Below are 23,775 nucleotides of genomic sequence, written 5' to 3'. Positions count from 1 at the left end.
AAGTTCTTCTCTACTACAAAATGTCCAACAGAGCGGGGAATATGACCCTTTGAGGACAAGGAAAAGAAGCAAGCAATGTGCACTGATCATAACTAGCATACAGATAAGGCGCATACAGTACATTGTGTATCAGATGAGAGCAAAGCATAACGTAATTCGTTGTACATGATACTAAGCGTTATATCAATGTCAGGATCCTATTAAATTAATATGGCTTGTCACACGGCCTAATTAACTAAGCAGAGAGTTACAGGGGTTCAGAATATCACATTTCATAAATTCTCTAATTATCTTAATACTAGGAGAGAACACTTTATGTATTGCATTTTTAGCAATCACAAAATGTACAAGAGAAAAAATGCATGGTAAGACTTGATTTGGAATTAGAATTTATCAAGGCTGTTTTTTCGCCTGTTTTTTGTATACTTGCTGGTATAAATCATATTCAAATGTAATTGAAACTGTGGGGAATTAATTAAATTAAGTAAGCTAGCTGAGAGAGCAGAAATATTTTGGAATTTATCGAGGGTACGTGTTTGATGGGTTGGTAGCTGCATGGCCTTTTAATTTATTTCTCTCTCCCTTTCCTATTTGTGTTTATGTTATTCAGTGGGTATACTGTAGTGCTACAATAGTCTTTCCAGACTCGTGTTGTTCTTTTATTCACTAGCTGTCTCTTTTTCACTATTTATTCATGATGCAATACCGAAAACACAAAGGAGGTATTGATTTTGTTCAGTCTTGGAGACATCTCCCTCTTTCCCTCTCCCTCTCCCTCTTCATCTCTATCTCCCTCTCCCTCTCTCCTGCCTGCACAGCACTCCTCTCCACCTACCCAAGCTGCTGTGGCCTTGTCTGAATGCTGTGAATTCCCAGTCCACTGCAGCGTATCCACATGGAAACACCACAGATGCCAGCATTCACAAAGGTGCAGAAACAAGGAAAGTGATAGGATGAAGATGTCAGTTATGGCAAATAGAACTCTGCCTCTCTGTCACTTCATTGGAACATCTCTGTCTGTGATTGTTGTTAGGCGCTACTCACACTGTTTAAAAATGGCAAGAAAAACAGATAGGGTGTAGGCAAATACACAATCATAAAATTTGAAAAGATGGATGTTGAAGACATGATGCATAGGAGGTCCTAAATCCAGCATAAAGAAAGCATATAAAGCATTACCTCACAGCATGTGATGTTTTTTTGTCCCCCCATCGATTGTTCACTGACCTAGGGCCTTAAGATATCAAATCCTCTCCACATCCAATTGAATTCCTAGCAGAGAGGAGACGGGGAGTTTGGAAGTGACTAAAGCGTTTTAGTAGTTGGAAGGTGATTAGGAGAAGGCTAGAGATGTTGATAGGCGAGCTGCTCTCTGGTTGTTTTCTCTTGGTCCTCTGGGGCCGGAGAGAAGGATCAGGGGGTGAGAAGTCAAAGGGAGGACAAGGTGACTGATTGGGCCGAGGCAGCAGGTCAGCACTGGGCAGCTATATCAAACTCAGTCAAGGATTTTCCCCTCAACTACTATCAGATATATAATCTGGCTCTGTCAACACTTCTGTCCAGCTGGATGCAGTACACTTATTATTTACAAATGTGCACATGAAGAGGGACATACACAGTCACAGAAGTACACTCTCACACATGAACACATATGGAACCTATATTAGTAGTCGTGGAAAATGAACAATAAACCTAGGCAATCAACGGTTCATTTGAAAATGAAAGGGTACAAATCTGTATTAGTTGAAGTACAATGCCAGTTGTATAACCCTGACAATTCTAGCAAATGAAATCATTTGCACAGGGACAAAATTATAATTGAACACCACCTTTAACATTTGAAATATGACAAGCGATTAATTTTTTTTGCTTTTAATAAACTATGCTCCTCTAACATCAAATAAGGACGGTGATAATCAAAATGAAAACCCATGGGGAATACGAACTACCATCAATTAAAGTGGACTCACACAAATAGACCAATTCCACTACGGACTTTTGAAAAAAATAATTATATTCCACATGATTATGTAAAATACATTAGCCAGACAATTAGGCGACTATAATTGCATCTAAATTACACATTGATTGAAGATAGAAATGAATCCACCAATCTAGAGAGGTTTGATTGGTCCCTTTCTAAGAAACCTCAGATACACGATTTTTCCTTTTAATAATCCTTTAGCCATTTTATTCACTGGATTGTCATTACAAAATTCAATTACATGGAACACCTGAACTAACAATATCTCCTAGCCAATTATGCAGTGTCTGGGAAACCGTTAGCAAACAAATTACCAACGTTAATGTGAGAGATTGACTTGATATTCTTGGCGTTGTATGCACAGTTTGCACACAAAGGCAGCCCAGCCTCACACCTCCCCTGTTATTGCCTATTGTTGACTTATGAATGAAACAGCTTGGCCTTGATTTGAGAATAAAATGGAAATCTAGTCTGTGAGGCTGTTCAGTAGAAATAGATGAGTAATTCTATAGAATAGTTTTTCCATTTCTATGGGCCGAACAAGGAAGACAGCCACAATTTCAGTTTAACCTTCTCTTTCTCCTCTTCTACTCTCTCATCTCTCTTTACCATTTTAGCCTGACTTTAAAATATTTAACAATGAAAAGTAATCATAAGAGATCTTGGCAGTACTATAGCCCTGAGTATTGATTGGGCAGTGGCCCAACATCCCCTCACTAAAGAAAGATTAAAATAACAGACTCATCAAATACATTTATGGAGTCAGTGACCTCAGCCAATCCTGGAGTGGGGAGTCCATAAATCATAGTCCATCTCTGTTACACACAGTGAGTCTGTCTCAGGCTCAGTACAGGGAGTCCTGTAGAGGACGGGAGACACTACCGTTACAGTACATAAATCTACAGCAACCCCATGTGGCAATGTTAGGGGAATTAAGGATCTACTAGCTACATGATGGGTGTGGGACGACGAGATGTCATTACATATTAAGACCAAATTTAAATACTGGAATACAGGTTTTAAAAAGTTATTGTGAAGCATACAAGGTACACAACACATTTGTGTCCCATCTCCTGGAAATGTGTGTTTGTATGGGTCTGTGTGTGGATATGTACTTGAATGTGTGTGTGTGTGCATTTGTGTGTGTGTGCATTTGCGTGTGTGAAACACACAGAGAGAGAGATGTATGTGTTCAGTCACAGCTCTGGCTGTCCCTCTTTTTCAAACCAAAGCACCACCTGTCAACATATTTTCATTAAATTTTCCCATACTCCAAGACCTAGCCTATCCACCTGTGGTGGATGGAGCTCCGTCGCCCCCCCCCAGCAGATTGAGGCGCTCTCAATGCCGGGAAAGACGTTCCTATCTCTCTGATCCTGCTCTCTACGCCTGACTCCAGCCTGTGAGGCGAGGAAAGGAAAGGCGGAAGAGGCCGGGCAGAAAGGAAGGGAATCTTGGTTTGCTATCAACAGCTCAGGAGAGTAGCGTTGGCAGCAAGATTGATGACACCCTCCCCGCAAAGTAACAAAGGAACTCCTGCGCATAAGAGCCTGCTTATGGGGTCTGATAGACTTGTCATCCTCTTAATAAACATAGCAGATATGTCAGCAGCAGCAGGAGGGACTGAACCAGACCCAGCAGACCCACCCACCCACAGGCAGGACCACCGGCTGGCCTGGCACACACAGCCCTGGGCAGCTCGTTCCATAAGGGGTCCCTGAAGGAACTGGAGGGTCGCGCCAGAAGATGATCAAAACATAAACAGACAGGATATGAAGTATAAATCAATATTTCACAGACACTAAAACCTATACCTGTCTGTTGTCAGAATGGTTTTGCCTGGCAATTGTTCAATGCAACCAAGCTAAGGCAGTAGTTCCAGTATGCTACAGTCGGTATCTCTGCTAAGATGGGGATGTTATTAATGTTGGAACTAGGGCCAACGCGTTTGGTGGAGAATATTTATTTCAGGGTTGGTGTGGTTGTAAGAGGTTTGGTTTGGTGATGTGCTTTGTGAAAACAGCACAAACACTCACACGTATAAACATTTCCAAAACCTTCGGTTGAGAAGTAGTTGATAACTTTTATTTCAGTATGTCAGCTCTTTAACCATGTCATGTTTGTGTCCCCAAGAGGACAACAGCTGTGTCCCTAGCCAAAGCAACTCCAAAACTCTAGCAGTCCCTTTCCAAAACTCCCTAATCACAGTCATGCTTAGGGGACATTAGTCTCATTATTCACTAAGGCACTGGAAGATGCAGAATATGTCAGTATATCATTTGACTTTGGCCAGTGGCTGGGTTTTTATTGAAGGACAGACTAATATCAGACAACATTAAAGGGAAATGGACACACCGGAGAGGATTAAGAAGCTGAATTTAAAATCTTAATAAAATAAATGTTTAGTTAACTGTGCATTTCTAATATTATAAATAAGAAAAAGTAATCCAATCGACAAACATCACATCAGCCCTTCTGATTTTAGCTTCAGTGGTTAAAAAATAAATAAATAAAACAAATATCACAGGCTTGAGATTCAAAAACAAACATTGTGTTTATTGTTTTCTACTGCTTTTGAGATCACCAAAATGTACGGTGTATGCTAAAATCCAACAATAACGGCAGACAAAATGAGGGGCAAGAAATATTTTATCAAGTCTTGACAGCCAACAAGGATATAAGAGACGAACAGAAAACACCCCAGAAATGATGGGGAGAAAAAAAACACTTGATATCATCTGCCATTTACAACATTAACTTCTTTTTCACAGGAAGAGACACCGTCTCTGTCACCATTCAACCTGCAGCCCTCTCCCCAAACGCTGTATAATACCTAGCGGAAGCCAGCAGGGTGTGAAATGGTGTTTTGAAATAAATGAAACCGACTATGAAACAGTGCAGTTGGGAGATATTGCTATGTCAAGCTGACAGGCAAGGCCCGGAATGAAGCAAAAAAGTTATTATCCCAAAGAAGAGCAAAGCTGGATTAAATATAACCCATGATGCCTATAGCACTGAGTCTCTTTCTCCGTCAGCGGCTCCATTATTGACAGAAGAGGAGGGCAAAGCATCATGGGAAATCAATCTCAGTGTCTTCATTCAAAACTCACATCGTAAACTCAGTTCCGAGTATGTACCATACAAATTATATGTTTTATATTGAGTGTACCACAATATAAAACAAATGTTATGCTGAAAATCTTCTACTTTGTGATCTGAGTCACGGCACTGAATGAAGTACAATTTATAGTATTTAATGATGCCATATTAATTAATGTATGTAGTCTTTGGTTATTGATGATCCAAATAAAGTGTTTAAGGAAGCAGAATCCCAAAAGACTCCTTTAGCTTTACAGCTCTAGTGGTGACATGTCACAGGAGAAGACTTTGGGTCATTGGCATAGTGATATAATGCATAGGACATTTAAAGCTAAGAGACACATTGTAAGCCTTGTACGTTTTTAAGGTGGACTCCTATCCTGGGGTTAAACAGGTCCTGAGGACCGCCAGACAATGATATGTGAGAGACACGGGACAACGGGTGTTGAGGTGGTAGAGGTAGAGAGAGGTGGATGGAGGGTTGATAGAAGAGAGGGGATAGGTTTTTTGAGAGGAAGGAGAGGACCTAGTCTGTGCAGTTGGCGAGGTTGGGGGAAGGGTGAGTGTCATGGATGAAAGACCTGTATGGAAAGTGAACCTCTCTTAATGCTTTGTCCCTACTCATCTTAGCCTCAGACAAACCTCTGGATCTCCTGAGACAAAGAGGACCGAGCTCCGTAGAGCAATTATTGTCCTGGATGAGACAACACACAGTCGGCCAAAAACGTTTGACTAAAGTTGATGTATTTTCTTACTAATGGAATGGGAGGCATTACTACCAAAACAATTTTGCGACTTTTTCGTAACATGCTAAAAATCTATATGGCAAATAATCTATGTCATCGCCATAATAGATCTGATAGCAGTGTTCGGTATTGGTCAGTGGTTCCCCCTTCTGGTGAATGATCAGACATGTTTAAAAAGGCTTTCCACATTCACATCTGTAGTGTGGCTGTTTGTGCTGACTTGTCCTGACTATCCATTTGAAGGAAATAAACTTGATGCAACTTTTACATAGAAAATATATGGTGTTTATTTGTATTATCAAAAGATAGACTAGTCCTCCTTGATTTTTGAGAGCAAGGATCCCGAAGATGAGTGGGTAAGGTCAGAATGAGGCAGAGATGTTTGAGGACTACAACGACATAAAACAAAATGGATTTAGTTCTTAGATCTTGCAATACTGTAATATATATGTACCACTAAGGTCTATGAGGTGCATTAATAGGCTTACCTGAGAAAGGGACCAATAGACCTTCTGCGTTGGTTGGACACCTCCAGTTGTGGAAATCTAAGAGAATTTATTAGAGAAGCACAGTAAGTACAGGTAAGTACTTCAGACAATAAAAACCCAGAGAGACAACTGAACTGTAAACAGCATGGGTCAACACTACCTTATGACAGTTGGTCGGGAACTTAGAACTTACTCGGAGGAGGCAGGCGTAGAGACAGATCTCCGCCTAGCCATGGGGCTCTTGGCAGGGCTGAGAACACTGGCACACACTGCAGAATAAACATAACAGACAGGTCAGTGTACTGTATGACACTTAAGGCTGGCTCCAAGCATTAGCGGTCGCTTAGGGCGCCTGGCCGCTAGGGAGAGCACGACCCCAAAAATGTATAAATACATTTAAAAAACACTATGTTTTTTGGAACTCAGTCGGGGTCTCAACTTACTGTTGAGAGTTAGAATAGCAGAATACGCAAATTTGAAATTTGGTTGTGTACGAGCAGTTTTTCTCTTATTTTGTCAGCCACTGACAGTCACTCAATTAGCCGTGTCAGCTAACAATTTTGGATTGGTAAGTTAGTCTAGCCAGTTATCTAAAATTGTAGTAACCATGGCCGAATACCGACAGGGCACGCAGGGCACGTACCCAGGGGCCCTGACCTCCAGGGGGCCCCCATTGATTTTGTTAGTCACTCTCACTCAGATATAATGAACATGGTATAAGTCATGGCAAAATGGAATTGCAGGAAATAAACTATTTTTCTTAGGGCCCTCAAAAGGCTAGAACCGCCCCTCACAATGCAACACATAACCCACAGTATTGCACAATTATGGGCGAGGGAAATTTCTTACATTCTAGTCTGGTTTGAGGGAGGACCAGATTGAGACCATCATGCACAGTAAACCTAAGGGTGGTGTAATCGTCTGTGGACAGAGATAGAGGAACATCTCATTGAACTTTGAAAAACAGATTATACCAAACACACCACTGCATACTTTCCACTGCGTTACGTAAGCCTAGCTCTATAAGGGTTCATCATTTTATATGAGGAACTGTGTTGAAATAACATCCCTCAGGACTCACCCGTCATGGACATGGTAGTTTGTACCTTCCGGTACCAGTCAGAGTTGAAGGGATGGAGGTAGTCATGAAGCTCTGTGGAGTCTTCTTTCGTAGAATTATCTCCGACTACACCTTTTTTTACCTTTTGGCTACAGAATCTGCAAGGCAAGCACAGTCATCATCGGATAGTACAAGATCCCTTGGTAAGGAAAGACTTTTGACTTTAGTCATAATTTATCAGTCCTGTGGGCAAAAGGTTGGGAGAGTTTTAGAAGGTGCTGGGCACACTTGGGATGAGGTGTTGCCCACGCACTCACTTTTTCCAGCAGAAGATGAGGTTAGGGAAGACAGCCATGATGGCTTCATGGAAGAGCCCTCGGTCCACCTTGCCCATGGCAAAGGCCTGCTGGATGGAATCCCTGGCACTTTCTGCTATGTTAACCTGTAAAATAAGACAATGAGGACACACTATCAGATACCGGTAGATCAGAATCATGAGATGGATAAAGTATTTAAAATTATGAAATTATAAAAATATCCAACTGGAGTCTATGTTCTCATGAGTTTTGAATTTAATATCAGCCACCTTGAATTGTAATGTAAAGAGCAAGCTTAATATCTCACACATGTTATCACTCAGCTCTAATATGTTAAGACTGTTCTTGTGGGAGGTCAGGGGGGCCGGGAGGGGTGAGATACAGTCAGTGGATGAGTTAGTTAGAAACCATACCCTCAGTCTGGGAGAGATCTCTGACTTGAGAAAGAGCTTGATGATCATCTCTGCTTTCTGGTGTAGCAGAGCATTGTCATTCTCCCCATACATGCCCGCGGACGCCATCATAGTGCCCGAGTCTGCCATGTTCCTGAAACTAATACAGCACCACAGCAGACACACAAATATAGTTCCTTTGTTAGTTAATGATGCATTTCAGGTGAGTAGGCAAACCAGAAAAACATCCCATCCAGTAACTAAATCACAAATGCTCTCAATATTCAGTTTAGGAAATTATAATAGATTAATCAAAAGTCACCTCTCTGTCTCCAGGTAGAACGACAGATCGTTGACAAGGAACTCGACTGTTATCAGTTTGTGGTTGATGACTCGCCTCTTCAAGTGGGACGAGTCTACCTCCTCCGAGCACAGGTCAACAGATTCAATTTGCCGGCTCCCCATTGATGGCATGTACTCTGAGAAACGTAAAGTTATGAATGTATCCTGAAGGAACCAGTACCATCGGCTGAGAACCCAATGGGGGGCAGCTGTAAACTGGGTTCTTGAGAGCTAACTGTGAACTGCAGAGTAAATAGTGGCATCCAAGCTATAAAACCTCACCAAAGTGTGGGGTAATGCCCAGCTCACCTCCACACAGATATCACTAACAGTCAATCCCTTAAATGACGCCCACTACACCGCATAGTATTCCACTAGAAAACTCCTGCTTCTTGCTGCTATATGCCAGCGAGATAGCCTCCATACTCCTGTGGAAGAGATGTTGCTAAAAAAGCTTTCCCGCGGACTGGACAGACAAAAAAGCTGGTCACACTAGCGCAGGAGTGTCATGCAGCCCAATAATCTGAGGGAGTACAAAATACGTGAGAATGGCTGGTAGGTGGTCCGGAGAGGGGCGAGTAAGTTGGAGAATTTAGAATTTTTTAAACACCTGAAACAGCTTTTTGCTGCAATCTATAGCCATAATCATTATGCTTAATTATATGTAAAAAAAATATGTCGATTTTTCTGCATATCTAAGCATACCTCTTGAACTGTCTGTAACCTCCAGACCACTGTTTGTTTTTTAAGAAACTAAATATGGTTCTCCGCATCTCTGCTAAAATCTGGGTAAACAATTGAAAAGAATGCGAGTCTTATTCAGTACATTTAGGTATTGCTTGCTATTCTAAAGTCTACCAACCTTGCCAGCAGGCATGCCAGCTAAGATAGTTAGACAAGCTAGCTACTCTAACTTGATTGACAGCCTGAAATGTCTTCTTGGTAGCTAGTTATGAGGTTGGGAGATTGGGAACCTACTGTATCTGGGCTAGCTAAAGCCAACTTCATACAAATGTGGCTAGTAGTATTACAAAAATAAATGAATAAAAATGAACAAGACAGATCTGAGGGTGCACGTGCCCCTGTGCCCCTTATAGGCATGACGCCACCGGACTAGGACAGTGTTTCCAAACTAGATTTTTATTTTTATAAAAAAAAATATATATATGTTTATTTTTTTATTTAACTAGGCATCAGGAACCTATGTGGGGTCACCTGATTTGAAAATGGAGTAGCACGAGAGAAACTCTGAAATAAAATTAAAACAAAAGTACTCAGGCTGATCTGTTATAGACTACCATAGCCCCAATCATTTTTTTAAACAATGGCCATTGATTAAATCACTTTTTTAACATGGTGGCATCGCGGTCCAAATAAGTTTGGGGAAAAGGGAGAAGCTAGAAGGGGATAGCTAGCTGAGTACGTAAAGAGTCACGGATCATGCATGGGAAAACGCAATGCGCTTAGCCGAAGCTAAAGCCATGAGTAGGGAAGCATCTACACTTTCAAAGTGGAGAATGAACGACCCTGAACAAAAAAGTTCCTGTGGAAACATAAAAAATGCCCACAATAGAACAGAGTTCAAATGCACACCATTTAAATGCACACAATCCTTCCATGGAGCATGCCTGGGCAGAGGAAGAAAGTAAAATGAATGGGGGCAAGAAAAGTGAATTGTTTCGTTCTCCAGAAAAGGGCACCAATGAAAGAAGTGATAACTGGGGTAGCAATAGATATAAACATTGACCAGCTGAGGGCAAAGATTCCCGGTGTATGTGATGCTTGTCGTTTGATGCGACGCAGACAGGGTGGCAAGAGCGGGGAAATAGAAGAGTCCTTGTCTGTTCTTTTGAGTTTTGAAGTTGAGTGTTTGACTGACAAAGTGAAGTTAGGATATATAAGTTATCCTGTACGAGCGTATGTGCCGAATACATTACGAAGTTACAGGTGTCAAACTTATGGACATGTGGCAGCAGTGTGTAGGAGGGAGGGTCCAATGTGTGAGAAATGTGCAGAAGGGCATGAGACAAAGGAATGTGTAGTATTGGGGAAAGTAGTGGTATGTATTAATTGTAGGGGTGCCCATGGAGCTGAGGATCAGAAATGTCCCGTGCGAGAGAGGCAGGTTGAGGTTTCCAGGGTTAGAGTAGTGCAGAAGTTGTCATATGCTGAGGCAGTGAAGAAAGTAGAGGATGGTGGGTTAAGGGGGAGGAGTGGTAAGAGTAGTAGAGATATACCAGTACAGAGGGATAGGCCAAAAAGTGAATTAAGTTTCAGTAAATTTGGATTTTTAGCATTTATAGCAATGGTTATCAATTGTACTGCAGGGATGGATCGGAAGTCTCAGAAAATTGAGGTTGTGGTGGCAGCTGCAGAGAGGCATTTGGGTGTGCGAGACTTGACAGCAGAAGAGTTACTGGATGTGTTAAGTGGTGATGTCCCATCCTTTCAGGGTGATGGCATGAGGTAGGAAAAAAAAGATTTAATTAGTGGAGTAGGGGGGTGTTAATTGTATTTTATATAATTTTGAAATTAGTGAGTGTAGTGTTAGATGGTAGGGTATTTATTTCGTATTTTTTTCTTTTTCAAGTAAAGTATAAGGGAGTTGTACTCCAGTCTAGTAGGTGGCGATAATGCAACAAATTGGATGCCAACCGCCTTTAAAATACATTTGGAGGTAAAGCTCCGGCCATCCAGACCCCAACTCTCTCAACCCGGTCTCAGAGAATTTTGTAATATTCTGTATCTAAATACGAGACACTCCATTTAGTATGATGTTACATTTGGTATGGTTGGGGTGAGCATATAACGCGAATGTCTATCAACCCAAAGGTTGCGAGTTTGAATCTCATCACGGACAATTTGATCTAATTTGCTACTTTTCACCTACTTACTACTTTTGATCTACTCTGCGTGTTAGCTAACCTTTCCTCAAACCGTACCCCTTTTAGCTAACCCTTCCACTAACACTTAACCCTATCCCCTTGCCTAGCTGACGTTAGCGAGCAAGCGGCTACCTATTAGCCACCTAGCTAGAATTCGTAACATAAAATACGAATTGGGTGATGGACATCCACAAATTAATACATACCATACGAAAGATATACTAAATGGATTGTCTCTGATTTACATACAGAATAATACGAAATGCCCTGAGACCAACAGAACCCCCTCCCCCACTGTGCCCGAGACGATAAGCGTGTAGTGGGGGTGCCCACGGATCTCCGCCCAACAAGCGAATGATATCCGAGAACCATGGCTTCTTGGGCCATTGGGGAACAAGAACCAACGACTACAGGAGGAAATGCGTAGAGTTTGTGCTTGGCCACTGATGCACTCGTTTATCCACTATGAGCCAATGTTAGGAGGGAGAGACCCTCCTTGTCGTTAGAGTGCCAGAACACCATCACCATGTTACTAACGTTACGTGGGCGACGGAGGATAAAATGCTGTTGAAAGACACCCAGAGTCTAGCCCTAATAACATCAGCTACATCACGAGTAAAATACTGGAATGGTTAAGCTAAACAGGGGAACTTACTTAGAGAGAAGTCTTGCCAGTTGTGTCTGAGGTAGCCCTCAAACTTGCTTCTGGTCAGAATGTCCTTCATGGCATGTCGGAATTTACAGATGCTTTTGATGAACCTGGAGAAGACGCTCCACACATGTTTCTATAAGAAAAGGAGGAACGAATTTTGTGATAACAGAATAGTTAACCTTATAGAAATATAGACGATACGTGCCACATTAGGAATTGAGGGCAGTAGTAGATTCTAAGTTTGAACATATGTCCCAGCTAGCACAGATTCATCTAACTCTGTCGGTATTCGGCTATGGTAAAGTGGTGACCACTCACTAGTTTGTTTGTAAGGACGACGGTTCTTGTGCTGGTGTCAGTAATATTGGTACAAGGAGGAAAGGAATCTTGATACTTTTTGAACCTGCAGAAGTATAAGGTCCACAATAAATACACATTTTTTTTTAAATTATTCATATTTTTTGGCGGTACATTCTAGAATGAATCCATATTTGGAGTAATAGTTTAGAAAAACATTGTTGTATAGAACATCCTACTGTTTTGCTACACTGCTGCTGCACCATACATAATAAATTATACAACATTTTTACTTTGTACAAAAGAGCACACCACAATTTTGTCCAACAAAATAACATCTGTGTCCATTAAACCTTAATGCTTTGAAGCCGTGCAGTAAAACATCTGTTGGAAAATATGCATGTTTTATGGACATGTTATGATCCAACTACACATTGTAAAAGGCAGGTGTCCTGCACACTGCAGATAGAGTCTAAAGATAGCAAAAATTCCCAGACATACATGTGGTGAGTAGTATTAATAAGAAGAGGTATTTAAAATGAACTCATAATATAATAAACTGCTGTAATAAATAAGTTGGGATCACTTATCAAGGTTCAGTACCAGGTTGCCTCCAGAGATTTGATAACCAGATCCTGAGCTGCAAAAATTATGTCGGGAGAAACATATCTCATCTTGGGGATCTGAGAGATGAGGTTGGCGCTGCACTGAAGATAATCCTCTACAATGACAGACAGACGGGGATTTAAATTATGTTTGTTAATAATATGCTGGGTTTAGTGTGTGGAAAGGCAGACGTGATTTACGGTCTCAAGCAGCCGCAAGGGCCACCAGAGGGTGCTATTAGAGGTCAAACGACGGCAGGATTAATAGCGCCCTCTGGCTGACCTTGGGACTGGGTCTCAAGGGGAAGGTACTGTAGGCAGGCAGCTGATGGGATTAAAAGGCTTTCTTCATTAGCTGTGATAGCAGTTGATAAAAGGCTGCTATTTAGCCGTAAGCAGCAGATTTGTGATATATAGGCAATAGGGCTTACTTTCTTCATTCTTGACTTGGCGTTCATAAAAGACACCGGGGACTTCCAAGCCGAGAATTAAGAAAGTATTGTCAAGTAAGGGTTGGTCGAAAATCTGCTTCTTAGGCTATGGCTAAATAGCATCCTGTTATAAACGGCTATCATGGCTAAAGATGAAAGACGTTTGACTTTAGTCCCATCAGCTAGTAGGCAGACAGGAGGCAAAGGATAAGGTGTAAAAAGTGTGGGTTTTATTAACAAAATGGTAGAAGTGGTAGCAGAGGTAGACCTACATAATAATAGCCCCAAAAATATGCACAAGCACTTAGCCTACAAAAACAAACAATGTGGACAGTCATATGCTTTCCCCTTACAAACTCAATATAGGCCTACTAAATGAGGATTTGGTTGGTAGGAAACAGGCTATGGGCACTGTCAAGACAAAATGCAGCCTAACCACATACAGATATTCTCCCCTTCAGAGCATACAGATCACTGGTAAAGCCAGGTAGAAATACCTTGAGCCCAATCCCTGTGCAAAACCATTGCATCAACAAGCAGGGGTGCACATAACAAATTCACTGGTTGAAACCTAATTTACAAGCTGAAGACGACACAAATGTGCAGAAGTAGACTAGCATAACACCACATCATATTCACAGGCCTTTTTCAATCTAACCTGTATACATTTTTAATATGAGAGATCTCATTAAACAAATAATAAATTGACAAAATGACAGAGCCCTTGGGAAAAGGGGTTGCGTGCTTCTGAATCAAATGAGGGTGTACGCAGAGAGGATGTGTGGAGTGGAGCTCAGTGAAGCAGCAACAACCACGTGATAAACACAAAAATAAATGCACAAATTGAAAGAAAATAATTTCACTGGAGCTACACAGATAACTGGAAAACTTGTTGGCAATAAAGAGTATTTAGCTGTTGTTGGCTACACTTGTTTAAAAACAGTGGGTTAACTGTTGTTGGCAATGAAGAGTATTGAGCAGTTGTAGGCTACACTAACCTGGACTTAGGGGAAGGCGTAACATAGTTAACATAAATGCTGGACACTCCAATTAGTATATTTTACGAATTGCAATTCGTACAATATGTTACGAATTTGCAAAACTTGTATATACGTTACAAATTCCAATTTGTTGTGGCTAAAGTTAGCTAAGTGGCTTACGCTAGCTAGGGTTAAGGTTAGGAGTTAGGTTAAATGGTTAAGCAAAGGTTAGCTAACATGCTAAGTTGTTGCAAAGTGGCTAAAAAGTAGTTGCAAAATTTGTAATTAGCTAAAATGGTAAAGTTGTCTGTGATGAGATTCGAACACGCAACCTTAGTTTTTGCCTTAAGTAACCTTCTGTCTTATGTAACCATACCAAACATAACATATCATACTAATTTGAGTGTCACGGATTTACATTTACTTTGTTACATCTAATCTAGTAGACCAGGCTGGCTACACATGTTTAAAAGGAGTAGGCTAACTACTGTGGTATGCGCATATCATAACTAGGCTAACTCGAGCGCACATACTGTACAGGAGAGTGTGGCTTTGATTTAAGTTGAGCGCCGAGTGTGATGCATATAGTGACATAACATTGCCTACTGTATATCTGAAACAAAGTCAATCTGATTATTCATTAACCTATAAGGCAGGGAAATAGTTTCCTTCTTAGAGGACAAATTAGTCTATTATAATCTATTCAGTGTAGTTACTAGCGTCTGCTCGTCTGAGGAAGCGGGACACGATGCTGTTGATCTTGGTCTTCTGGAGGAGGCTGTCGACGTGCCGCAGTTTGTCCACCTCGTGGTAGAAGTTCAGAGCTCCGTGAGCATCATAGGCCCTTAGGTAACGCTTGAAGAAGTCCAGGTTGGTGGGACTTCTCATCACCTCCTCTAAAAACCTTGGTCTCATGGATGGTTTTTCGGCAAAGCTGTGGTCCTTGTCCTTCATCAGGTGGAATGACTTCTTAGGACTGGATGTCACCACTGGCTTCTTTGTCTCCTCTGAAGGACACATTTTATTGTTATGTTTCATTGACTTATTAATCATTGAAGGTGATAGGAAAAGTTTGAATGTAATTTGTATCATACCTTGTACTGGCTTCCAGCCATAGTAGAGTCTATGAGTTTTACTGATTGCCTCCACAGCCACCTTGGGGTACTTCTCAGCCAGGGTTTCAAATGGAAGGTCATAAAGATCTGAGACGTGAGGAGAAAAATACATGCCTCTATTTTACACCAAATGGTGAGAGGAGGACAACTCTTGTCTGTAGAGTATAGTACTTATTCTACAACCAGTTAGTTCTTACTGGTCTTTCTGTAGTGCAGGTGAACAGAGCCTCCTGTCCTGACGTCCTCTAGGGGCAGCAGGGCCCAGGTCTCCTCAGTGAGAGGCTCAGCGCAGGCCTGACAGAGGGCCAAAGCCTCCCTCATCCTCCTCACCTGCTGCTCTGGCGCAGTGAAAGCACTGGAGGGCGCTGTAGCTCTATGACTCACTTTCCCCTTGACCTCATTCTGAGTGAACTGAGAGAAAACGATGGAGCGAGGAGTAAAACTACAGTTCCACTATACTAATAATCAGATTAGAAAATAGTTGGTTACCAGATAGAAGAGAAGGACTTTGTCTTCTTCATCCAGAAATGCATTGTAGGTGGGACCCAGAATCTGCTCAAATGGAAAGAGGGAAAACTGTACTGACACTGAATACATGACTTTGTAATCAAGGAGTGAGAAGTATAAATAATAAACCGACTTTCCATGTTCTCACTTTGCTGTCCACCACATACTGCAGTCAAAAAAGGTTTAACACCCACCTGGCATAATTCCTGCTTGGCCGTGTAGATCCAGGGCATCACATTGCCAGAGGGGAGGAGGTTTATGAGGTGGCAGACGGTGGATTTGGTCAGGTAGGTGGTGCACCACTCACCCTCAGGGCGACTAACACACTGCAACGCATCACTCAAGTACACAGCCATGATCTTTCTAGCCAGCACCTGTCTCAGAGCCTTGGAGGGGCCATCTTCCATCTTGAGCAGGAGGTTGAGGAAGCCATCCAGCTCCTGCCACAGTCCCAGGTGGTGCAGCATGACCCCCTGGCCACTGACCCTCAGGAAATTCTCATAGGGACCCCCAGCAAGAGCATCAGCGGACAGGGCCAGGGAGAGGTGCTCATCGTAGTGTAGTGTTCCCCAGACCGGTCTGGAAGGAGGAGCGGGAGTAGGGGTGACAGGGGTGGTGGTGATGGAGGGAAGGTGGCAGATGGGGGTCTCCATACAGGCGTGAGGGGGGATGATGGGGTCAGTGCTGCTGCTGTCCAGACTGGACAGGCTCTTGGATGGGAGTATGGGCACGACAGGGCCAGTTCTGGGCCCAAGACTAGCAGAGCTCACCTTTCTGAGGAGAGGAGTACTGGTACTTCTCTTTGAGCTCCCACTTCCTCCTCTCTTGCTTCTGCCCTCCCTTTTGCCATTGCCCCCATGTGTCTTGTCACCACCAACCACAATCTCCTCCCCATGCCTGCTCATGTAGTGCACTATATTGGTACACTCTCCCTGGTCTCCGTCCCCGGCCATGGGCAACCACTGCTGCATGGCCGGCCCATCAGGCATCCCTGCTGCCCCAACCCTAAGTCCTGTCCCAGGCCTCTGATGGGCCCTCCACAGCAGCCTCTTCCTGACTTTGGAGCAGTAGGTCCGGGTCACTGTAGGGCCCTCTGATGGTGGCGAGCCCAAACTCCACCCCAGTGGGTCAAGCAGAGCCGGGTTCTCTACCAGGGTGAGGTTAGAGGCAATGTCCTCGTACTCTTTGACGATGGAGGCACACTCTTTCAGTTTGGTGATGGAGAGCTTACAGGAGCAGAGGTACTGGGGCAGCCAGTAGGACTGAAGACGGCATAAGGCTTTGGACCTCATCTCATACAGAATCTGATCCATCCCACCAGGGTCACTCCCTGAGAAGATCTTCAACAAACCCTCTGAGGAGAACCATGGTATCAAAAGAGGTATCATGGTGGTTAATAGTGTGTCATGGTGGTACAGATGGTGACATGGCATGACATAATGGTGCTTACATACCGTGAAACACGTTTAAACTATGTACTGTATAGTATCCATGTTTACTTTGTTGGTATACATTCCACAAGCCTACTATAATATCGCCATTTAACAACAATATGTCACAAAATGCAATATACAGCTGAAGTCGGAAGTTTACATACACTTAGGTTGGAGTCCTTAAAACTAGTTTTTCAACCACTCCACAAATGTCTTGTTAAACAAACTATAGTTTTGGCAAGTCGGTTAGGACATCTACTTTGTGCATGACACAAGTCATTTTCCAACAATTGTTTACAGACAGATTATTTCACGTATCATTCACCGTATCACAATTCCAGTGGGTCAGAAGTTTACATACACTAAGTTGACTGTGCCTTTAAACTGCTTGGAAAATTCCAGAAAATTATGTCATGGCTTTAGAAGCTTCTGATAGGCTTATTGACATCATTTGAGTCAATTGGAGGTGTACCTGTGGATGTATTTCAAGGCCTAACTTCCAACTCAGTGCCTCTTTTCTTGACATCATGGGAAAATCTAAAGAAATCAGCCAAGACCTCAGAAAAATTGTAGACCTCCACAAGTCTGGTTCATCCTTGGGAGCAATTTCCAAACGCCTGAAGGTACCACGTTCATCTGTACAAACAATAGTACGCGAGTATAAACACCATGGGACCACGCAGCCGTCGTACTGCTCAGGAAGAAGACGCGTTCTGTCTCCTAGAGATGAACGTACTTTGGTGTGAAAATTGCAAATCTATCCCAGAACAACAGCAAAGGACCTTGTGAAGATGCTGGAGGAAACCGGTACAAAAGTATCTATATCCACAGTAAAACGAGTCCTATATCGACATAACCTGAAAGGCCGCTCAGCAAGAAAGAAGCCACTGCTCCAAAACCACCATAAAAGAACCAGACTACGGTTTGCAACTGCACATGGGGACAAAGATTGTACTTTTTGGAGAAATGTCCTCTGGTCTGATGAAACAAAAATAGAACTGTTTGGCCATAATTACCATCGTTATGTTTGGAGGAAAAAGGGGGAGGCTTGCAAGCCGAAGAACACCATCCCAACCGTGAAGCACAGGTTATGTGGATATATTGAAGCAACATCTCAAAACATCAGTCAGGAAGTTAAAGCTTGGTCACAAATGGGTCTTCCAAATGGACAATGACCCCAAGCATACTTCCAAAGTTGTGGCAAAATGGCTTAAGGACAACAAAGTCAAGGTATTGGAGTGGCCATCACAAAGCCCTGACCTCAATCCTATAGAAAATTTGTGGGCAGAACTGAAAAATTGTGTGTGAGCAAGGAGGCCTACAAACCTGACTCAGTTACACCAGCTCTGCCAGGAATGGGCCAAAATTCACCCAACTTATTGTGGGAAGCTTGTGGAAGGCTACCCAAAACGTTTGACCCAAGTTAAACAATTTAAAGGCAATGCTACCAAATACTAATTGAGTGTATGTCTGCCCCTCCCTTGTCCCTCCCTCTCAACTTCTGACCCACTGGGAATGTGATGAAAGAAATAAAAGCTGAAATAAATCATTCTATTATTCTGAGACTTAACATTCTTAAAAGAAAGTGTTGGCTAAGGTGTATATGAACTTCTGACTTCAACTGTACATAAACAGTAGGCTAACCCCTGTATGCGTCCCAAATGGCACCCTATTCCCTACAGTGTACTACTTTTGGCAAGTGCTCATAGGGCTCTGGTCAAAAGTCATATACAGTAAAGGGAATAGGGTGATATTTTGAACGAAGGCCCTCCTGTGTTACCAGAGGGGATGCGACAGGTGGTCATGATGCTGGAGCCCTCAGTGAGGTGGACAGCTTTGATGACAGTAAGCAGGGCCTGGTAGCGGTTCCTCTGGCTCCCATCCTGCTGCCAGTGTATCTGCAGGAGACGCTCCACTTTCACAAAGAACGTCACCAACTCCTCTCCTTCAGGTACACAAGACGCACGCGCACACACACACACACACACACACACACACACACACACACACACACACACACACACACACACACACACACACTGAGGACGGAGGAGTAACATTCGTTGAGGGCGGAGACTAATCGATTGTAGGGGGATTTTGGGGGCCAACCCAGATAACAAAGCTCGACGACGACCCAGATGTCATATCCTCACACATATTTGCTTACAATAATATCATGAGTAACCTGCTTAATTGGTCACACATAACTTAAAATGGTATACTCTAAAGTATACAAGTGTTTTTCAGCTTTATCTGTGCCTTAGATCACACAGGAAATGGATTTCTCAGAGGGCTCAACTCATGACAATCCAATCTTAAACTGTCTGAACATCTCTCACTCTGTTCCCAAAGTAGCAAATGTCTCATTGTTCTCATTGTTCAATTGAAAGTTGTATCAGTTTCATAGCAACCAACATATGTACTGATGCATATACATAACTCAGAATGACTATATAATCTTGAGACTCAGAAGAATAATTTTAATTTGCGCCATTTGCCTTTTAGCCATGCTTTACCATTGTCACGTTCCTGACCTGTTTTCTGTTTAGTTTTGTGTGTTAGTTGGTCAGGACGTGAGTTTGGGTGGGCATTCTATGTTGTCTGTTTCTATGTTGGTTTAGGGTTGCCTGGTATGGCTCTCAATTGGAGGCAGGTGTTTGGCGTTCCTCTAATTGAGAGTCATATTTAGGTAGGCTGTTCACAAGGTTTGTTTGTGGGTGGTTGTCTCCTGTGTCTGTGTATATGGTTGCACCATACGGGACTGTTTGCGGTTTGTTCATTTTATGTAGTCTGTTCCTGTTCGTTTCGTTCTTCACGTTATATGTAAGTTCGTCGTTCAGGTCTGTCTGCATCGTTTATTTGTTTTGTTAGTTTAATCAAGTATAGTTTGTTTCGTTTTGTCTTGTAAATAAAATTCGTCATGTATTCACAACCCGCTGCGCCTTGGTTCGATCACTACTCCTCCTCTTCTTATGAAGAGAGAGAGGAACGCCGTTACAGAACCACCCACCAATCCAGAGCCAAGCAGCGTAATTTGGAGCAACGGGCAAGTATACAGGACTTGTGGAGTTGGGAGCAAATATTTAACGGAGAAGGACCATGGGCTAAAGTAAATCACCGTCATTGGGAACAGCTGGAGGCAGCTCGGAGAGCGGAGGAAAATAGAGAGAGGAACCGGCGTTATGAGGGGACGCGTCTTGCACGGAAGCCCGAAAAGCCCGTGAGTAACTCCCAAAAATTTCTTGGGGGGGGGCTAAGGGGTAGTGGGCGAAGGGCAGGTAGGAGACCTGCGCCCACTTCCCAGGCTAACCGTGGAGAGCGGGAGTACGGGCAGACACCGTGTTACGCAGTAGAGCGCACGGTGTCTCCTGTACGTGTGCATAGCCCGGTGCGGGTTATTCCACCTCCCCGCACTGGTAGGGCTAGATTGGGCATTGAGCCAGGTGTCATGAGGCCGGCTCAACGCGTCTGGTCTCCAGTGCGTCTCCTCGGGCCGGCATACATGGCACCTGCCTTACGCATGGTTTCCCCGGTTCGCCTACATAGCCCGGTGCGGGTTATTCCACCTCCCCGCACTGGTCGGGCGACCGGGAGCATTCAACCAGGTAAGGTTGGGCAGGCTCAATGCTCAAGAGAGCCAGCACGGTCCGGTATTTCCGGCGCCACCTCCCCGCCCCAGCCTAGTACCTACAGTGCCTACACTACGCACTAGGCTACCAGTGCGTTTCCAGAGCCCTGTTCCTCCTCCACGCACTCTCCCTATAGTGCGTGTATCCAGTTCGGTGCCTCCAGTTCCGGCCCCACGCACTAAGCCACCTGTGCGTCTCCTAAGTCCTGTACACACTGTCACTTCTCCCCGTACTAGTCCTGAGGTGCGTGCCCTCAGCCCGGTGCCACCAGTGCCGGTACCACGCACCAGGTATAGAGTACGCTTTGAGAGTCCAGTGTGCCCTGTCCCTGCTCCCCGCACTAGTATGAAGGTGCGTGTCCTTAGCCCGGTGCCTCCAGTTCCGGCACCACGCACCAGGTCTACAGTGCGCCTTATCCGGCCAGAGCCATCCGTCTACCCAGCGCCATCTGAGCCATCCGTCTACCCAGCGCCATCTGAGCCATCCGTCTACCCAGCGCCATCTGAGCCATCCGTCTACCCAGCGCCATCTGAGCCATCCGTCTCCCCAGCGCCATCTGAGCCATCCGTCTCCCCAGCGCCGTCTGAGCCGCCCGTCTGCAATGAGCCTGCAAAGCCGCCCGTCTGCCATGAGCCTGCAAAGCCGCCCGTCTGCCATGAGCCTACAGAGCCGTCCGCCAGACAGGAGCCGCTAGAGCCGCCCGCCAGACAGGAGCCGCTAGAGCCGTCCGTCAGACAGGGTCTGCCAGAGCCGCCAACCAGACAGGATCTGCCAGAGCCGCCAACCAGACAGGATCTGCCAGAGCCGCCAGCCAGACAGGATCTGCCAGAGCCGCCAGCCAGACAGGATCTGCCAGAGCCGTCAGCGAGCCATGAGCAGCCAGAGCCGTCAGCGAGCCATGAGCAGCCAGAGCCGTCAGCGAGCCATGAGCGTCCAGAGCCGTCAGCCTGCCATGAGCGTCCAGAGCCGTCAGCCTGCCATGAGCGTCCAGAGCCGTCAGCCTGCCATGAGCGTCCAGAGCCGTCAGCCTGCCATGAGCGTCCAGAGCCGTCAGCCTGCCATGAGCGTCCAGAGCCGTCAGCCTGCCATGAGCGTCCAGAGCCGTCAGCCTGCCATGAGCGTCCAGAGCCGTCAGCGAGCCATGAGCGGCCAGAGCCGTCAGAGAGCCATGAGCGGCCAGAGCCGTCAGAGAGCCATGAGCGGCCAGAGCCGTCAGAGAGCCATGAGCGGCCAGAGCCGTCAGAGAGCCATGAGCGGCCAGAGCCGTCAGCCAGCCATGAGCGGCCAGAGCCGTCAGCCTGCCATGAGCGTCCAGAGCCGTCAGCCTGCCATGAGCGTCCAGAGCCGTCAGCCTGCCATGAGCGTCCAGAGCCGTCAGCCTGCCATGAGCGTCCAGAGCCGTCAGCCTGCCATGAGCGTCCAGAGCCGTCAGTCAGCCATGAGCTGTCCCTCAGCCAGAAGCGGCTAGTAATTCAGAACTGCCCCTCAGTCCAGAGCTGTCTCTCTGTCCGGAGCTGCCCTTCAGTCCGGAGTTGCCCCTCTATCCTGAGCTACCTCTTTATCCTGAGCTACCTCTCTCTCCTAAGCTATCCCTCTGTCCTGAGCTATCCCTATGTCCTGAGCTACCTTGTCCCAGAGCTGTCCTTGATTCTGGTGTTGCCTCTAAATTTAGGTGGGGTTATTTGGAGGGTGGTCATTGTGGGGAGGATACGGAAGCGGGGATTGATTATGGTGGGGTGGGAACCACGCCCGGAGCCTAAGCCACCACCGTGGTCAGATGCCCACCCAGACCCTCCCCTGGACTTTTTGGTGATGCGTTCGGAGTACGCATCTTGAGGGGGGGGGTTATGTCACGTTCCTGACCTGTTTTCTGTTTAGTTTTGTGTGTTAGTTGGTCAGGACGTGAGTTTGGGTGGGCATTCTATGTTGTCTGTTTCTATGTTGGTTTAGGGTTGCCTGGTATGGCTCTCAATTGGAGGCAGGTGTTTGGCGTTCCTCTAATTGAGAGTCATATTTAGGTAGGCTGTTCACAAGGTTTGTTTGTGGGTGGTTGTCTCCTGTGTCTGTGTATATGTTTGCACCATACGGGACTGTTTGCGGTTTGTTCATTTTATGTAGTCTGTTCCTGTTCGTTTCGTTCTTCACGTTATATGTAAGTTCGTCGTTCAGGTCTGTCTGCATCGTTTATTTGTTTTGTTAGTTTAATCAAGTATAGTTTGTTTCGTTTTGTCTTGTAAATAAAATTCGTCATGTATTCACAACCCGCTGCGCCTTGGTTCGATCACTACTCCTCCTCTTCTTATGAAGAGAGAGAGGAACGCCGTTACAACCATCATACTATTGGCCTTGGCTTTTTCAGCCTCTGGCGCTATTAGCCTTTGCATTTTTACCTGTACCCTGAAAGCTCTGTATTAAAATGTTTACTTTTCCTCTTTAACCTTTTCAAAGTCAACTTGCTACTGCAAAATTCAGTCTACAACTCACACAAAACCAAATGCCACACTTTGTGGTTGAAACAAACAAAGGCCACTGATTACATAGCTTACATTTCAGTAACTTCCTATCTCAGGGGTATTATGAAATTACATTTCTCATTTTCAAGGCCATAAAATATATTTAAGTAGTTTCTTAAATCTAAATAATCTCAGAGACAATAAAAAGACGTACCACGAGTGCCTTTGACAAAAGAACAGAAGCGCCTCATCCCTCTCACACTGCCCAGGCATCTCTTCAGCAGCCACTGGTCTGCAAATGTCCACTTCAGCACCTCTGAGAAGGGAATAGCACAATGGACAGATGAGAAGAAGACTAGA

The 23,775-nt window shown here is 44.5% G+C and overlaps 1 protein-coding gene across 1 annotated transcript; it reads right to left on the bottom strand.

Moving 5' to 3' along the window:
* Window positions 1-4,615: 4,615 nt before the first annotated feature.
* LOC139560445 (regulator of G-protein signaling protein-like) lies at window positions 4,616-23,775 on the bottom strand. Its single transcript, XM_071377227.1, has 18 exons — window positions 23,630-23,775; window positions 19,114-19,278; window positions 16,095-17,254; window positions 15,883-15,945; window positions 15,591-15,804; window positions 15,373-15,480; window positions 14,995-15,285; window positions 12,866-12,983; window positions 12,284-12,368; window positions 11,969-12,098; window positions 8,409-8,565; window positions 8,108-8,246; window positions 7,695-7,819; window positions 7,399-7,535; window positions 7,167-7,238; window positions 6,511-6,586; window positions 6,318-6,374; window positions 4,616-6,218 (listed from the first exon to the last, which is right to left on the bottom strand). Exons 1-18 carry the CDS (start codon window positions 23,664-23,666, stop codon window positions 6,140-6,142), a joined length of 3,213 nt encoding a protein of 1,070 aa, XP_071233328.1. The 5' UTR covers window positions 23,667-23,775; the 3' UTR covers window positions 4,616-6,139.

Source organism: Salvelinus alpinus, chromosome 30 (genome assembly GCF_045679555.1).
Source record: "Salvelinus alpinus chromosome 30, SLU_Salpinus.1, whole genome shotgun sequence".
Taxonomy (NCBI): domain Eukaryota; kingdom Metazoa; phylum Chordata; class Actinopteri; order Salmoniformes; family Salmonidae; genus Salvelinus; species Salvelinus alpinus.
This window is presented reverse-complemented; position numbering and strand designations above follow the sequence as displayed.